The sequence below is a fragment of the Lepidochelys olivacea genome (assembly GCF_965140295.1).
Source record: "Lepidochelys olivacea isolate rLepOli2 genome assembly, chromosome: 4".
Taxonomy (NCBI): Eukaryota; Metazoa; Chordata; order Testudines; family Cheloniidae; genus Lepidochelys; species Lepidochelys olivacea.
The window spans coordinates 130535706-130553602 of record NC_140414.1 but is presented as its reverse complement, the minus strand read 5'-3'; the positions used below and the strand labels follow the sequence as shown (position 1 = coordinate 130553602).

Here is a 17897-nt window from a genome sequence, read left to right as displayed (position 1 = left end):
AAAGGGTGCGTCCCCTTCTTTCTGGATGCCTTTGAAGAGGACAAACCTTTTCCTGACCTCTCTGAAGACCCAGTGGATTTAAGTGAGCAGTGGCCCTACCTGAAGAGACATGGTGCAGGAAGCCTCATTACCCAGAAAGCAGGAAATCTATAACTTACCCACCAATGGAGCAAGGAATGGCAAAGAGAGGTGGCTCAGGGTCTGAATAGGAAGAAACAGATTGGGAGGAAAGGGGTACATTGAAGGGGTTTCATGTGGGTTTGGCTTTTATAAAATGCAAACCATAAAGTGGAACAGTAAAAGTTGGGTCACTGTCAATCCCTTCAGAGTTCTCTCAGTCCTGGACTACCCTAAGTCTTGAGCACTTTATATTACCACAAAATTATATCTTCTTTCATTTTTATAAACAACTTCAATTTCACCATTCAGAATCATACACCAATTTTCTTGTTATTGTTAGTTTTTGAGAAAGGAGAAGCCAGTCACATCAATCACACTAAAAGAAATTCAAGACTGAATCCTGACCTAAGCCTTTTCTACCACAGACTAATCAGTCCTATCCAGAATCTGGTTAAGTCATTAAACTTTCAGTCTTAATATTTTATAACATTGTTTTTGTAGCATCAAAGATAAATAGCAGTGAAGGACAAATGCATCATTGTACATCTGGAGAGAGATTGTTATCATCATAATGTGTGTAGGTTAAATTATATACTATTTACTGGGGATAATCTATTTTAATATTCGAATACTGTCAGTTAGCTACATCATTCAGGTAATTCTCTTTCAATGCATACCACATATAGGTCTGGAATTTCATTAATATGTCCTTCTGTCTTCATGGTACTAAGTGGTTTATAAAAGAAATGGTTAAACTTTGTATTCTCATCCTATTTTTAATCTGTAGAAGATAAGAAAGAATTTATTGCACACACAACTCCGAAAATGTTCTCTTTGCTCCCATATTCAGATGATAAAACTCTGAAATGAAAGTGAACTTGGAAGAGCTGAAAAGTACTTGAACTTGACTAGTAAACACCACACTTTTCCAACAATCTATCTTCTTTAGTTGCCAGGAGGTGCTTCTGAGGCTACAGTTTCATAGGGATTTCTTTAGAGTAGACCAACGAACTTCATATGGAACAGCATATATATGGGGACATGACTAGATCTTTAGTCACTTCCTGAAAATGATTACCTACAGAGATAATTATCTTTCTGACACCAGGGTCTGAAATTGAAATATGCATTTCAGGGTAATGGAAGATTTATTTTTGCAGTTATATTACACTATATACGTTTGTTTAAGGAGCTTCAGTAATTGCTGTTATCCTCAAATAGCTTGTATAATTTGGAGAAGGCCCTGAAAAAGTAATATTTACTGAGATTCCTAGGCTTATGTCACCATTTTATCCAGGAAGGAAGCATGGTATTGTGATTAAAGGAATTTTCCTGGTTTCACACATTAAGATAGCATTCCTAGTGGCTCAATCAGCAAGGATAGTAACTATAATCCAAGTTCTGATATCTAAGCCTTTCTACAGAGTGTTCCATAAGTATAAGGTTTCAGAGTAGCAGCCGTGTTAGTCTGTGTGTGCAAAAAGAAAAGGAGTACTTGTGGCACCTTAGAGACTAACAAATTTATTTGAGCATAAGCTTTTGTGAGCTGCAGCTCACTTCATCGGATGCATTCAGTGGAAAATACAGTGGGGAGATTTATATACATAGAGAACATGAAACAATGGGTGTTACCATACACACTGTAACGAGAGTGATCAGGTAAGGTGAGCTATTACCAGCAGGAGAGCAGGGGCGGAGGGGACCTTTTGTAGTGATAATCAAGGTGGGCCATTTCCAGCAGTTGACAAGAACGTCCGAGGAACAGTGGGGAGTGGGAGGGGGGGATAAACATGGGGAAATAGTTTTACTTTGTGTAATGACCCTTTGTGTAATTTTCCACTGAATGCATCCAATGAAGTGAGCTGTAGCTCACGAAAGCTTATGCTCAAATAAATTTGTTAGTCTCTAAGGTGCCACAAGTACTCCTTTCTTTTTGCGAACACAGACTAACACGGCTGCTACTCTGAAACCTGTCATTATGCAAGGCACTGAATTTAGCCGTATGGAGTGGAAATCTATCAACTTCATGAAAAAACTGGTACAGATACAGACAGGCATCATCTTCCTTTCCAAATGCAAACAGATGGACATCATACCAAAAGGACTGAAGGTAAAAAATCCATTACAATCTACATACCACACAGGCTATGCTGACAGCTTGTGCCACACGCTCTCAAAGAAACTGCGGAACCACCTGATCAACATCCTCTATAGGAAACAGAGAAAGATTAAGAATGAGCTCTCAAAACTGGATACTCCCATAAAAAACCAACCTTCCACACAAACTTCCTTGTGGCTGGACTTTACAAAAACTAGACAAGCCATTTACAACACACACTTTGCTTCTCTACAAAAGAAAAAGGACACTAAACTATCTAAACTACTACATGCCACAAGGAGTTCCCTTAACCCACCCAGCAATATTGTTAATCTATCCAACTATAATCTTAGCCCAGCAAAAGAATCTGTCCTATCTTGGGGCCTCTCCTTCTGCCCCTCCACCGCCACGAACATGATACAGTTCTGTGGTGACCAAGAATCCTATTTTTGACGTCTCCGACTCAAGGAATATTTCCAACACACCTCTGAACAACATACTAACCCACAAAGACCTTCCTACCAAGACTACAAAAAGAAGGATTCTGGGTGGGCTCCTCCTGAAGGTTAAAACAGATTGGACTTCTACATAGAGTGCTTCCGCCGATGTGCACTGGCTGAAATTGTGGAAAAGCAGAATCACTCTCCCCATAACCTCAGCTGTGCAGAGCACAATGCCATCCACAGCCTCAGAAACAACTCTGACATCATAATCAAAAAGGCTGACAAAGGAGGTGCTGTCGTCATCATGAATAGGTCGTAATATGAACAAGAGGTTGCTAGGCAGCTTCCAACACCACTTTCTACAAGCCATTACCCTCTGATCCCACTGAGGGTTACCAAAAGAAACTACAGCATTTGCTCAAGAAACTCCCTGAAAAAGCACAAGAACAAATCCGCACAGACACACCCCTGGAACCCTGACCAGGGGTATTCTATCTGCTACCCAAGATCCATAAACCTGGAAATCCTGGATGCCCCATCATCTCAGGCATTGGCACCCTGACAGCAGGATTGTCTGGCTATGTAGGCTCCCTCCTTAGGCCCTACGCTACCAGCACTCCCAGCTATCTTCGAGATACCAGTGACTTCCTGAGGAAACTACAGTCCATCGGTGATCTTCCTGAAAACACCATCCTGGCCACTATGGATGTTGAAGCCCTCTACACCACCATTCCACACAAAGATGGACTACAAGCCATCAGGAACAGTATTCCCGATAATGTCGCGGCAAACCAGGTGGCTGAACTTTGTGACTTTGTCCTCACCCATAACTATTTCACATTTGGGGACAATGTATACCTTCAAATCAGCGGCACTGCTATGGGTACCCGCATGGCCCCACAGTATGCCAACATTTTTATGGCTGACTTAGAACAGCGCTTCCTCAGCTCTCGTCCCCTAATGCCCCTACTCTACTTGCGCTATATTGATGACATCTTCATCATCTGGACCCATGGAAAAGAAGCCCTTGAGGAATTCCACCATGATTTCAACAATTTCCATCCCACCATCAACCTCAGCCTGGACCAGTCCACACAAGAGATCCACTTCCTGGACACTACAGTGCTAATAAGCGATGGTCACATAAACACCACCCTATACCGGAAACCTACTGACCGCTATGCCTACCTACATGCATCCAGGTTTCAGCCAGACCACACCACACAATCCATTGTCTACAGCCAAGCTCTACGATACAACCGCATTTGCTCCAACCCCTCAGACAGAGACAAACACCTACAAGATCTCTATCAAGCGTTCTTACAACTACAATACCCACCAGCTGAAGTGAAGAAACAGATCGACAGAGCCAGAAGAGTACCCAGAAGTCACCTACTACAGGACAGGCCCAACAAAGAAAATAACAGAACGCCACTACCCATCACCTTCAGCCCCCAACTAAAACCTCTCCAACGCATCATCAAGGATCTACAACCTATCCTGAAGGATGACCCATCACTCTCACAGATCTCAGGAGACAGGCCAGTCCTTGCTTACAGACAGCCCCCAACCTGAAGCAAATACTCACCAGCAACCACACACCACACAACAGAACCACTAACCCAGGAACCTATCCTTGCAACAAAGCCCATTGCCAACTGTGTCCACATATCTATTCAGGGGACACCATCATAGGACCTAATCACATCAGCCACACCATCAGAGGCTCATTCACCTGCACATCTACCAATGTGCCAGCAATACCCCTCTGCCATGTACATTGGTCAAACTGGACAGTCTCTACGTAAAAGAATAAATGGACACAAATCAGACGTCAAGAATTATAGCATTCATAAACCAGTTGGAGAACACTTCAATCTCTTTGGTCACTCGATTACAGACCTAAAAGTGGCAATTCTTCAACAAAAAAACTTCAAAAACAGACTCCAACGAGAGACTGCTGAATTGGAATTAATTTGCAAACTGGATACAATTAACTTAGGCTTGAATAGAGACTGGGAGTGGGTGGGTCATTACACAAAGTAAAACTATTTCCCCATGTTTATTCCCTCCAACACACACCCCACTGTTCCTCAGATATTCTTGTCAACTGCTGGAAATAGCCCACCTTGATTATCACTACAAAAAGCCCCCCCCGCCTCCCCCATGCTCTCCTGCTGGTAATAGCTCACCTTAAGTGATCACTCTCATTACAGTGTGTATGGTAACACTCATTGTTTCATGTTCTGTGTGTATATAAATCTCACCACTGTATTTTCCACTGAATGCATCCAATGAAGTGAGCTGTAACTCACGAAAGCTTATGCTCAAATAAATTTGTTGGTCTCTAAGGTGCCACAAGTACTCCTTTTCTTTTTGCATAAGTATAAGGTGGCCCTGCATTCTCATTCTAAATTTCTGATTTAAGGTAGTGTTGGAGTTTCACCTTAATACATCTGTAAAACTACTATTTGGTAGAGTTTTTCTCTAAACCTTATGATTTACAGGCGAGGCTAGGTTATATAGGCTATATATTAAATGGTCTCTTAGTTACTGTTTAGACAGGACAAAGGTTTTTCATAAATCTCTTAGGGTGTTTGTGGTATATGTAGACAAGTCTGAGTAGAGATTGTCTCAGTGGATTCAAACCTGTTATGACCTTGCTGGTTTCTGCACATGAATGTCTTAGAACATGAGGTCCGAAAGCAGCGTTTCTGCTGCATAACAAAATACTTAAGGCTGATACCTGAAGCTCAGTTCACACATTTATGCAATATTATTGACTTGGCCTCTAGCCTGATGTCTGATTTAGCAGAGAAGGGCTTCAATCATTATTTAACCAGTTATGCTCAAACACACTGCCTTTGAAGATTATTAGTAGTTCATTTTCCACAAATCTATATGGGCAATTCTTGAAAGAACTGTGGAGACCTAGTCAGACACCAGAGAAAGAAGCAGCAGAAAGAACTTTGTTCAGTAGTTCTGGACAAGTTAAAAGGAAATAACCAAAGCAGAAAGGTGAATTCCAGTAGTTTGACTCAGGGGAACATATCAGCCACGTACTGATGGCCCCGTTCAGGGAAGCACTTAAGCACATGCTTAAAGTTAAGTCTGTGCTTAAGTGCTTTCATAAATAGGTATGCCAAGACCAGGACTAGCACATCCTGTGTTGGTGAACTGCTCCCCAGCTGACAGGCATAACAAACCTCCATTTTATATCAGAGATCTACAGCCACAATGCAGTCAGGAAAAACATTTTGCCACAGGACACCAAAAGGACTCATTGACTTTTAACTTCATTTATTCTTTAATCCCAGTCTATCTTTGACAGAGAATTCATAAACTATTGATCCCTCTGTCTAGCTAGGAATGATACAGCACTTTACCTTAGTATTTGAGTGCCTCCCAGATTTAAGTCATACTCTCTCTTTCCTTCTTCTAAGTGGAATTTTTAAACAAAATTGCTTATTATTCATTTATTGTGGGAAGGCTAGGTCAGAGAAGTCAGATTTATACTTTACTCTGAGTTGGTTGTCATTTGGATCTTTTGTGGCAGTAAACGCCACAGTGCTTGGACAGCTGCCAAGAAAGCTTTCATTTTCCCTCTTATGAGTCTCAGTCTTGTGGTGACAGTTCTATTCTTCCAGAGAAATGAAACTGTCATGGGCAATCATGATTATGGAGAGCGAGGTGATCTTGCAGGTTGCTTGGACCAATTATATAAAGCATTTTGAAGATTAGGACCAAAATCTTGAACTTCACTGTATTTGATGATGAGTGGTGCACTAGGGCAATGTATTTGTGGTTGTCTATGTTAGAGATAAAAGGGCTGGTTGGGAATTTTCTACTGGAACTATTTTTCAACAGAAAATGCCCTTTTCGTAAAATCAAAATTTGATACAGGTAAATTTCAATTTGCTAAAAAATTTTCATTTTCCATCCAGAATATTGCTGGCAATTTTAAAATCTAGATTGGATTTTTTTTTAAATAAAAATATATGCTCTAGTTCAAACAGGAGTTATATTGGGGAAATTTTATGGTCTGTGTTATACAGGAGGTCAGACATGATCACAATGGTCCCTTCTGGCTTGAAAGTTATAAACCTTTGAAAATTGGGCTCCTGGCTGCCTGCCTGGAAGGATCTTGTCAATTTCACTTTCAGCCATCAGGGAAAATGCGAAATTGACAAGAGCTTTTCAGGCACACTGCTGGGGAGATACAGTGGGCCTGTGGGGAAGGCAGGGAGGATGAGTGTGCCTCCTATTGCCTCTCATTTGCCTCTCAAGTCAACCTCATAGGATCTATAATTAAGTCTTAATTTATTAGCATTGAAATTATTCTGTTTGAATCACAATCATCTTAAAGGGAAAATTCAAATAACTTATTTATTGTTTTAAGATTATTGTGATACGTTGACATATATAATTATAAAATTGAGAACTTATATAGCACTTTAAAAAGGTAAAACACTGTATAAACATGAATTAACTCTCATAACACTGCTGTGAGCTAAGTATTATCATCCCTATTTTACAGAGGGGAGAAAATCAGAGAAAATATTTATATCAAGTTATTTCCAGGACCAAACAGAGCCAGTGACAGAGCAAGACTTGAAATATAGGAGGAGTTCCTGGCCCAAGTGCAGGTATCTCTTTCTAGTAGATAATGGTGCTTTCTCATGTAGGTAGTGTTAGCAGTTAATCATTGCTTAAGAGCCATCAAAGGGCAAAACAGTGTCTTTGAGTGTGTAACTACAAATCACAACTAACCTGCACTCAACTTCCTTCTACAAGATCTTTACATTTTAATTAATTTTAGTTTTATATAAAAACTATTTATTTGCTTATTTCTTCAATTACTGCACTTAATATGCAATAAGCAAACACTGTGTCTTCTAACCTTCGTTAGGTTTTAATAATTGGAAAAATGTTTTATCTACTAGATGTTTTTGTTTTACCAGTGTTTGTACTGGCTATGTTTAAACACAGTGTACTCAGTGTTTTTGTCTTTGCTATTTTGTTTACTGTTTTTTAGATTGTTATGTTTTATTTGCCATGTATTTACATAGAACCACCACATACACAAACTGTACCCTAGTGTATGGAAATTAGATATTTGCACACATTCAGATACTCAATGTTTTCCAGGCAGAATGTAGGGCATGAATTTTAAAATATGTCCCTAAGTGTTAGTTTGGATCCATACAGCTTATAACCCATCTGAAACCATAAGTCTCTTTGCAATATCATAATCGTTTCCACAGCAGCTAAACATATGTCATAAATTAAGGATTCTGACTACAAGAGCTGAATAAGAATTAGGAATGACAAAATATTCTAAAAGTTCTTGTTTTTAATAGAAGACTTCTTAACCAGCAACAAGGAGAGAAAACTACAGAAAGTCTGTGTGCTCATACAGAACCTAGTACACTAGATCCCCGATCCTGGTTAAAGTCACTGGGTGTTTCTGTAATTAATAATGATCATAATAATATATATATTATAAAGTTGCTTCCAAACAGAAAGTTTTGTTGAAGTTGAAAAGAGAAGGCAGCCACTGTTTGAAGAATCATTATGTAATAGTTTTGTAGACTCATCATCTCACTCATATCTGATAAAAATATTTGACTGTAACATTTCATTGAAGTTGAAGTTCCTGTGTAGCAACTATATGAGGCTGGAAGCTGCCAAGAGCTGTGAGATTACTGACGAGAATAACATATCTGGAGCCCTGCCTAGAACTGAGACAAAATTTGATTCATATTCATGCATACGCTTACAATATACCTCCAAAATGGAATAAGGATTTAATTCCAAGAGGTTCCAATGACATGATAATATGTCACAATTATATCAGGAGATGCTCAAAATCGAATCTAACAATTATTTTCTAATAAGTGTGCTCTTATCAGTCGATTGTCTTTCTAGAGCTCCACTCCTGGGGATCTGTGCATCCGTGAGTCTTGTACCATCAGGCTACCCATCCCACCTGCATTGATTGAAGAATCGTAAGGTGGATGCATCCGATGAAGTGAGCTGTAGCTCAATGAAGTGAGCTGTAGCTCACGAAAGCTTATGCTTAAATAAATTTGTTAGTCTCTAAGGTGCCACAAGTCCTCCTTTTCTTTTAGTAGAAACTCAGTAGCAGAGAAAATCAGCAGATGCTGGGACTGATGGACTCTGATGATGTTATCGGTGCCTGACTGGTTTTTACACCCTTTACTGTGGATGGCCTCTCTCCCCACTTTGCTCCCAACAAAATTCCATACAAACAAATAAAAAAAAGAAAAACAAAAAAAGGGTAATTTACATAAGGCTTGCAGACCATCACTTTGTTCACTCTGCTTGTACGCTACGCCCTCTCTCTCCAATCATTTGTCTATCTTGTCTATTGAGACTGTAAACTCTTTGGGGCATGGCCTGTCTCTTACTGCATGTTTGTAAAGTGCCTAGCACAATGGCGTCCCAATCTCAGTTGGTGTCTCTAGGTACTACCATATACAAACTAATAAGTAAGGCTGCAAGTTTGTCATGGAGGTCATGGATTCTGTGACTTTCTGTGACCTCCATAACTTCTGCAGTGGCCGGTGTGCCTGGCCAGGTGCATCGGCCACTGCTGGGGCAGTTTCGGGCCGCCGTCCCCCCACAGCAGCAGCAGGAGTTTGGATGTGGGAGGAGGCTCAGGGTTGGGGCTCAGGAGGGGGTGAGGGTTAGGGTGGTGCTTATCTCGGGAGGTGCTCCCTGGAAGTGGCAACATCCCTTGGCTCCTAGGCGGAGCCATGGCCAGGGGACTCTGTGCGCTGCCTCCACCTGCAGGCGCCACATCTGCAGCTCCCATTGACTGTGGTTCCTGGCCAATGGGAGCTGCGGAGCCGGTGCTCGGGGTGGAGGCAGTGTGCAGAGCTGCCTGGCCTCGTCTCTGCCTAGGAGCTGAGGAAGGGGTATGTCACTGGTTCCAGGGAGGTGTGGAGCCACGTAGGGAACCTGCCAGCCCCGCCACCCCTCCCCAGCACCAGTGGGGGTCCCAGGCCACGTGCTGTCCGCCTTCCACCCGAGCGCCCATCCCCGAACACCCGTGGCACCCCCAGGCTACCCCTAGCCCAAGATTTAGTCAGGAGTATATAGTACAAGTCATGAACAGGTTGCGAGCCGTGAATTTTTGTTTACTGCCCATGACCTATCCATGACTTTTACTAAAAATACCTGCGACTAAAACATAGCCTTACTAATAAGTATACACTTTAAATAATGCAGTTACTAGAAATACACCATTTTTTCTTCATTCTCTGGAGATCAACAAAGAGTAATAATCCCAAGAACAGGGCTGAGAAGGACTTAATTAAATAAGGAGTGAAACACTGCTCTTTCTCTGAGGGTCTGCCAGGAGACTGAAGTATCAACAAGTAGATAAGCCCTGATTGGAGCCACAAGAATCCCATGAGTGCTGTCCTCTCTGTTTTCTGTACAGGCAGAACTTTGTTTTCCAACGCCTTTAGCAGATGTCTAAGGTTTTCAAAATACTTGTGATGTAATTAGAAAGAATATTATCATCAGGAGACTTGACAGAGAGAAAAGATGTTTTGTAATCCTTCAGGAAGCTAATTTATGTCAACAGCTGAGCCGATCCTTTTAAAATGTATTTGTGAATAATTATGCAATAAAAAATTGTCAAGATTTATAACATGTTATTTGCAATGAGTTACTTGACCAGTTCTAGTCGTCAGGCTCATCTAGGTCAGTATTATTTGAGCCTTGAGAGAGATTATTCATATATTAGCCAATGGTAATGAGAGCTGTGGAGGAGAAGGGGGTGAATAGAACCCCTGCATTGCTTTGGAGGACATGGGTGAGGAACTCTAATACCCTTTCATAATTCTGAAATCCTTTTGGTATGCTTGTCAGCTCCCAATCTTTTGAAAAAGTAACAAATTTTCAAGGAAATAAGTATTGTTTCTAAATACAAGATTTCACTATGAATATACAGTAATACAAGAGTTGAAGGTACTTTTGTCATTTTGTTGGTCTAGTTCATTGGTTTTCAACCATTTTTCTTTTGTGGACCCCTAAAACATTTCAGATGGAGGTATGGATCTCTTTGAAAATCTTAGACATAGTCTGCAGACACCCAGGGGTCTGCGGATGACAGGTTGAAAACCACTGGCCTAGTTTACATCAGATGAGGTGAGCTGTAGCTCACGAAAGCTCATGCTCAAATAAATTGGTTAGTCTGTAAGGTGCCACAAGTACTCCTTTTCTTCTTACCATTGAGAAGCCAGTGTAGTAAACACATCAGTGGTTTCAGGTTCTTGGAATAGTTTCAGAAGTTCTGGATCACAGGATAGGTGTGCAAGGATTCTTAATTCAATATGGGAAAAATCTAGCAAATAAAACTCTCTCAATTAGTACCCTTGCAACTTTTCTATTATTATACTTTTTAACATCCTTTCCATATTTATTTCCATTCTTATATTTTTCAGTTACAGGGCAACAGAATTTTATAGAATTCATGTTTTTTCACAAAAGGTTATACTTTTGTGAAAAAAACTCAAAAACAAAACAATGTAAAACTTTAGCGCCTACAAGTCGAAGCATGAAGGAACATACAAATGTTTAGCATATCTGGCATGTAAATACTTTGCATCATCAGCTACAACACCTGTTCTTACTTTCAAGTGACATTGTAAATTAAAAGCAACCAGCATGATCTCCCATAAATGTAAACAAACTTGTTTGTTTTAGCAATTGACTGAACAAGAAGTAGGACTGAGTGGACTTCTATGAGGTGAATAGCAAAACATCCAAAATATTTATAATACATTTAAATTGGTATTCTACTATTAACAGTGTGATTAAACCTGCAATTAACTGACTACTTTTTAATCTAGTTAATTTGCTTTGAAATAATCACATGCATTAACTGTGATTAATTGACAGCTCTAGTGAGAATTAACCTTGCCCAAGGCATGAAAACTTTCTGCATGAATGATTAAAGTTTGGCAAAGTTATAGGTGCTTATGCTGAAAAGTATTAGGTAGCTTTACAGATAGATGTTGCTTCCAGCACTGCCTATAATGCAGACATTCAGACTCTGCTTGTGAGGAATGGGCCACACTTGAAAATAACTACACTTAACAATAACTACACTTATCAATGCTTTTTCTTCACAAGGTCAATGAAGATGTAGTGGCATCCTAAAGAGGACTGGCAGCAGATATCACAGGACATTTGTTAATAATAAACAATTATAATGGAAATTTTCTTACCTGCTGCTAAGAACGTATATCCTTTAGCTGAAACAAACAATGTTCTTGGAGAAATAGTTACTATTTCATTTTCTTTTCCTAGAGAGGAGATGGGAGAAACATATATTACATCACAGAAACAAAACAAAACAACAATAAAACTTTGTTGTAAAACAGGCAAGGTTGCTAAGCACAGGACCTATCTGACAGACCACCACAAATGCAAGGAATTGAAAAGTTAAGCCATCTAACAGCACTTACCCTGTACTCTACAAATAAATAATGAATTAATTTCCTACTGCAGACACAATTTCCTAGGAAATTATTTCCATGTGTACTGAGTCTTTACAGAAGAAAGGACAGGATGACAAGTAATGTGAATGCATTACTGGAATCCTATTCCACTTGGTGTAGGAAAGGCAACAATGCTTGAAGCATAGTATATTTCCTCTACTACTGATTGTTACCAACTGACTGTAAAAGTTGCAAAGGAGGAAATAAGAATGTCTGGAGTAGTTTGCAAAGGGAAGGAAAACCTGAAAAAAATGTAGTTTTGCAAAGTACATATGATTAGGTCTCAGTGTTTGTCACGGACGTCACAGAAGTTACAGATTCTGTGACTTCTTGTGACCTCCGTGACTTCTGCAGCAGCCAGTGTGGCTGACTGCAGGGCCGCCCAATCAGCTGGCCCCAGAGCCAGCTGCTCAGGCGGCCCTGCAGACAGCCACACCGCTCCCTACTCAAGTGTCTCTGCATCCAGTCGCTTGGGCGGCCCCACAGCCAGCCGCTGTGGCTGGCCCTGGGACCACCTGAGCAGCAGTTTCAGGGGCGGCTGGAGCTCCCGCAGCTTGGCAGCTCCCAGCAGCAGTCCCAGGGCAGCCGGAGCAGTGGCTGGCCCTAGGGCTCCTCACTCCCTGGCAGTGGCCGGAGCAGTTGCTGGCCCCTGCAGGGCCTCCCCTCCGGTGGCAGTCGGAGAAGCCACTGGCCCCCCAGGACTCCTCCCATGTCGTGTCTGGAGCAGCCACTGGTCCCCTGGGACTCCCCCTTCCACGGCGGTGGCCAGAGCAGTTGCTGTCCCCTGGGTCTCCCCCCCGAGCAGTGCCCCTTCCCCTAAGATTCATTCAGGAGTATTTATGGTATAAGTCATGGATAGGTCACGGGCCGTGATTTTTTGTTTCTCGCCCATGATCTGTCCATGACTTTTACTAAAAATACTCATGATTAAATTGTCGCCTTACATATGATCCATGAGCATCATTAATGAATTTTGGCAGCCTCAGTCTAGGTCTGCCTATGTGTTGTAGTACACATTGGGTAGCATGCATATGTATCCACTGTTTGTACAGATGACATAGCTAAAAATGACATGGGAAATTACAAACAAATTGCCAGCTTTAGAAATTTAGATTTTTTTCTCATCTCAGATAGACTCTTATCATTTTAAGGTTTTTATTGTTATTCCAAACTCCGCTCCTCCTTTCACTTGCACTTATATAAACCCTTTTGCTTCATTATATTGAATTGTATCCTATTCCAAAGCCTCCAGTGCAAAGCCAACCACTACTCCCTCCAAAAACAAAGCGCAACAAAGCAACAGCAGCAGTTCTACACCGTGGTCCTGTGCAGCTACCTGCGGGAAGAAAAGGTTATGTAAGCAAGTCTCTCTTACGCTACATTCACTGTTGAGGGTCCAGTCCTTTCTCTATCACTTGGGTCATGATTCCCTAGGACTTACAGCCCTCTCTGTACTATCTTCCTTGAATCCAGTTTATAGCATCCATCTGACAAGCAATCAAAGGATATTTTGGTCCTTAGCCATTAGTTTGATTTACATGGCCTAGTCAATCTAGCATTGGCAACTCCCTAGGAGAAGCTTTCTGAGATGAAAGCACAGGAAGACTTCTTAGTAAGATAAGGCAGGATAACTTGGTTCCATTACAACTATGCAAGCTCCAAACTGTGGGAAAAGAACACAAACTGAAGGTAGGGGGACTGGCCAGGAGAGCAGAGAATATTTAAATTGATGAACTTGCTTGCATAAATCAAGGAAGAGGCAGCAAACCCACATTCTGTACCTGCAAGAAGCAGCAGAAAGATAATTTAAAAGATAATGTTGTATTATAACTACACAGTTTGAATGTAGTCTTTCTTCATTTTTGAGATGTTGGTATGCCTTAATAGTACTTGATCACATATTTTTATTCAAACACTTACTTAGATAAATGCATGTCCTTTTATAAAACTACATAAACAAAAGCTTTTACCTTTACCTTTTACATATTGCTTCTTAATAATTTGAACTGGATACTTGGAGATACCTTGGATATTCTGTAAATAAAATAACAGGAAGTAAAAATTTACAGGAATTGAAAATGTATTTTAAAAGTATAATTTAGCAGAACGTCAAATATTAATTTGATTATATAATGTTAACATATTTTGTTTGTTTTATATTAAACAATATTTGAACTATATTTTGACAATATACATATACTTAATTTTTCAGTACATAATGTAAAATTAAGATTTTGAATTATATGACATAAAAACCCAACTAATGGAAATGATAATTATGTATGGCATACACTCACATGTATGTCATGAAATGTACACTAAAATTTCAAGTATGGAATTGGGGTGTTAGAGAGTCTAGTGGGGTTAAGCTGGGTAACTAAATTATTGTATCAACAGATGAGAAAGAGAAGCAAGCACAGCAAAACTATGAAAATTGAGTGTGGTCTGGAAAGCCATATTAAGTAAAAGAGAAGGCTATAAAGACTTACATGATGGAGAATTGAGAAAGTCTAAAAAGCTTAAGAGAAGAGAAGGCATTATTATGATAAGAGAGATTTGAAGTAAGTTTTGGGTGGAGTGATTGCCATATATGCAGGTTACTCATGTTGGCTTAAGAATCATTAAATTAGGGTACGAGGTTAAATCTGGATTCTTTCATATCATAATACATAGAATTGTTATTTTGCTTATCTAAAAAATATGTTTTTAGTTAACCCAAGTAGCCATTCTGTGTACTGTATATACTTGAAGCCAATCTGTCAGCGCAGGACAGGATGCTTCAGGGCAACTTGGAATAGTGGGGGAAACACATGGCTGGGTACACCTTTCTGCTCCTTCAGAGAAACAATATTCATCCTAGCTGCAGACTACGGCTTACACACTGAAAGGCTGATCAAATCCCCAAGCTAGCAGATCACTTCTCCCAGCACTGTGATGCACCAGCCAGGGCAGTCAGCCAGAAAGTTACCCTAAATCTAGAGCAAAATCCCTCTCTGCTGATACACCGATGGGAAGGGCCTGGGCCAGGCTTAAATTCAGCCGGAGATGTCCAGAGCAGAGCTCTAGTAAATATCTTCAAACCCTCAGGAGCCCCGGTGTGCCTTGCAGGGCTGAAGCCCTGAGCCCTGTAGCTCTGGGAAATACTCAATGAGAATTTAAGCCCTGGGAAAATTAAGGGTTCTGAACACTCTTTTCCTCTACTAGCACACCTCTGCAACACAGGACAAAGTTTTGCCCTATATTTAGCATTTTATTTGCTATTCCACATTTTTCTTCACCCTTTTCTTTGGAACCATCACCTGGTAAAAGCAAGTGGGCATACATTGCTGTCAATTTTTCTGTGACTGAACAAGAAAGACACCTGTGGATCTTTGCCCTTCTTTACTATAATATTTCTGGCGTACTGTGAAACTTTGAACAATGAGAATGGATATCTAGATGAATCATGCTTTATGTAAGGATAGGATTTAAGTAAAAATCTAAGATTTTCCAAAGTTATAAGATGTTCTAACACAGTTGTCTTCGCTTTTGGGAATAAAATTGAATTCTACAGGAATTGTTTATCCTTGAAAGACTCTTACATGTTGATCCTGATTTGTGGATGAACCACCAAACATAATAATTCAGGCAAAAAGCTTTTTTTAAATTTTAACCTGTTTTATCTCAAATATTATTTTCAGATACTATAGCATCATGAGCTTACACTGCCTACTATTGTTGCATTTTTAAATTTATAATAAATTATGGAAGGGGTTGTTTATTAAGTACAGCAAATGTACAAGTATAAAAGCTGAGAACTGTCTAGCTTATCAGTAAAGAAGACAATGCAGGGCTAGGTGTCAAAGGGATAATAATTTAGCCTTCACTTTTAGAGACCTGGATTCACAGCCTGTAAGAATTACCAATGAAAGGTATCACTGAAATCAGTAAGGACTATCAGTGAAGTGTGAAACATGACATCCGTGATAACTTCCTCCTGTTACTTTGTAACACTATTCCCCATCACCTGGACAGGCAGCATCTAACAATACATGATACGTAACATCTAGCATATGATAATGTGTGTCAACCCAATTGTTATCAGTTCATATAATACATCTGTACATAACTCAGTGGTTAGATGAAAGTGCCAAAGTTATATGTTGGAGGATTCAAAAATGTTGGGAGCAGGGATGTACAATTTCAAAATAAGAAAAGTCACTCCCTATGCAGTTTTGAACTCAGAACCATTTTTTTTAAAACTAAAAGGTATGCAATCAAATTAAAAAGTAAATTAAGTTAAAATTTTAGCAATCCATGTACACCTATAATGGAATAAAATAGAAAAAAGTAAAAATGATTTCCCCCAGTACCACTATGAGGGTATTCACAATTAAATGTTTCAGAGTAGCAGCCGTGTTAGTCTGTATTCGCAAAAAGAAAAGGAGTACTTGTAGCACCTTAGAGACTAACCAATTTATTTGAGCATAAGCTTTCGTGAGCTACAGCTCACTTCATTGGATGCATTCAGTGGAAAATACAGTGGGGAGATTTATATACACACAGAACATGAAACAATGGGTGTTACCATACATACTGTAATGAGAGTGATCAGGTAAGGTGAGCTATTACCAGCAGGAGAGCGGGGGTGGTGGTGGTGGTGGTGATAACCAAGGTGGGCCATTTCCAGCAGTTGACAAGAACGTCTGAGGAACAGTGGGGAGTGGGGGGGGGATAAACATGGGGAAATAGTTTTACTTTGTGTAATGACCCATCCACTCCCAGTCTCTATTCAAGCCTAAGTTAATTGTATCCAGTTTGCAAATTAATTCCAATTCAGCAGTCTCTTGTTGGAGTCTGTTTTTGAAGTTTTTTTTGTTGAAGAATTGCCACTTTTAGGTCTGTAATCGAGTGACCAGAGAGATTGAAGTGTTCTCCAACTAGTTTTTGAATGTTATAATTCTTGACATCTGATTTGTGTCCATTTATTCTTTTACGTAGAGACTGTCCAGTTTGACCAATGTACATGACAGAGGGGCATTGCTGGCACATGACAGCATATATCACATTGGTAGATGTGCAGGTGAACGAGCCTCTGATCGTGTGGCTGATGTGATTAGGCCTATGATGGTGTCCCCTGAATAGATATGTGGACACAGTTGGCAATGGGCTTTGTTGCAAGGATAGGTTCCTGGGTTAGTGGTTCTGTTGTGTGGTGTGTGGTTGCTGGTGAGTATTTGCTTCAGGTTGGGGGGCTGTCTGTAAGCAAGGACTGGCCTGTCTCCCAAGATCTGTGAGAGTGATGGGTCGTCCTTCAGGATAGGTTGTAGATCTTTGATGATGCGTTGGAGAGGTTTTAGTTGGGGGCTGAAGGTGACGGCTAGTGGCGTTCTGTTATTTTCTTTGTTGGGCCTGTCCTGTAGTAGGTGACTTCTAGGTACTCTTCTGGCTCTGTCAATGTGTATAAGATGGGCCTCTGCCTAAACAACACACACAAATATATAGTTGTAACCCTTCTGCCCGTCAGAGTTGGCAGCAACAAGGGCCGGGTTCAATATCTAGGGGATCCATTCCAATAACACAATGCAAACCGGCTCGAGCCCCCACCCAGTGACCTGGGATAAATATATACCACCCCCCGCTGGGCGCCTCCAAGAGGCAATACTTCCCCTCTCGCAAGCACCTAGTCTGAGTGTAGCAAAAGCCTTTTAATAACAGAGA

At 40.5% G+C, this 17897-nt stretch overlaps 1 protein-coding gene across 1 annotated transcript in view; it reads right to left on the bottom strand.

Annotated features, from left to right (window-relative positions):
• Positions 1-17897, bottom strand: part of POLN (DNA polymerase nu) — a gene marked incomplete at its 3' end in the record, with an annotated part of 269901 nt that overhangs the window by 79011 nt on the left and 172993 nt on the right. The window contains exons 19-21 of the mRNA XM_084625771.1: positions 14174-14231; positions 11925-12002; positions 10924-11038 (exon numbers count right to left, since the gene is read on the bottom strand). Of these exons, the coding sequence (XP_084481897.1) occupies positions 10924-11038; positions 11925-12002; positions 14174-14231 (251 nt within the window). The remainder of the gene's footprint in view (positions 1-10923; positions 11039-11924; positions 12003-14173; positions 14232-17897) is intronic.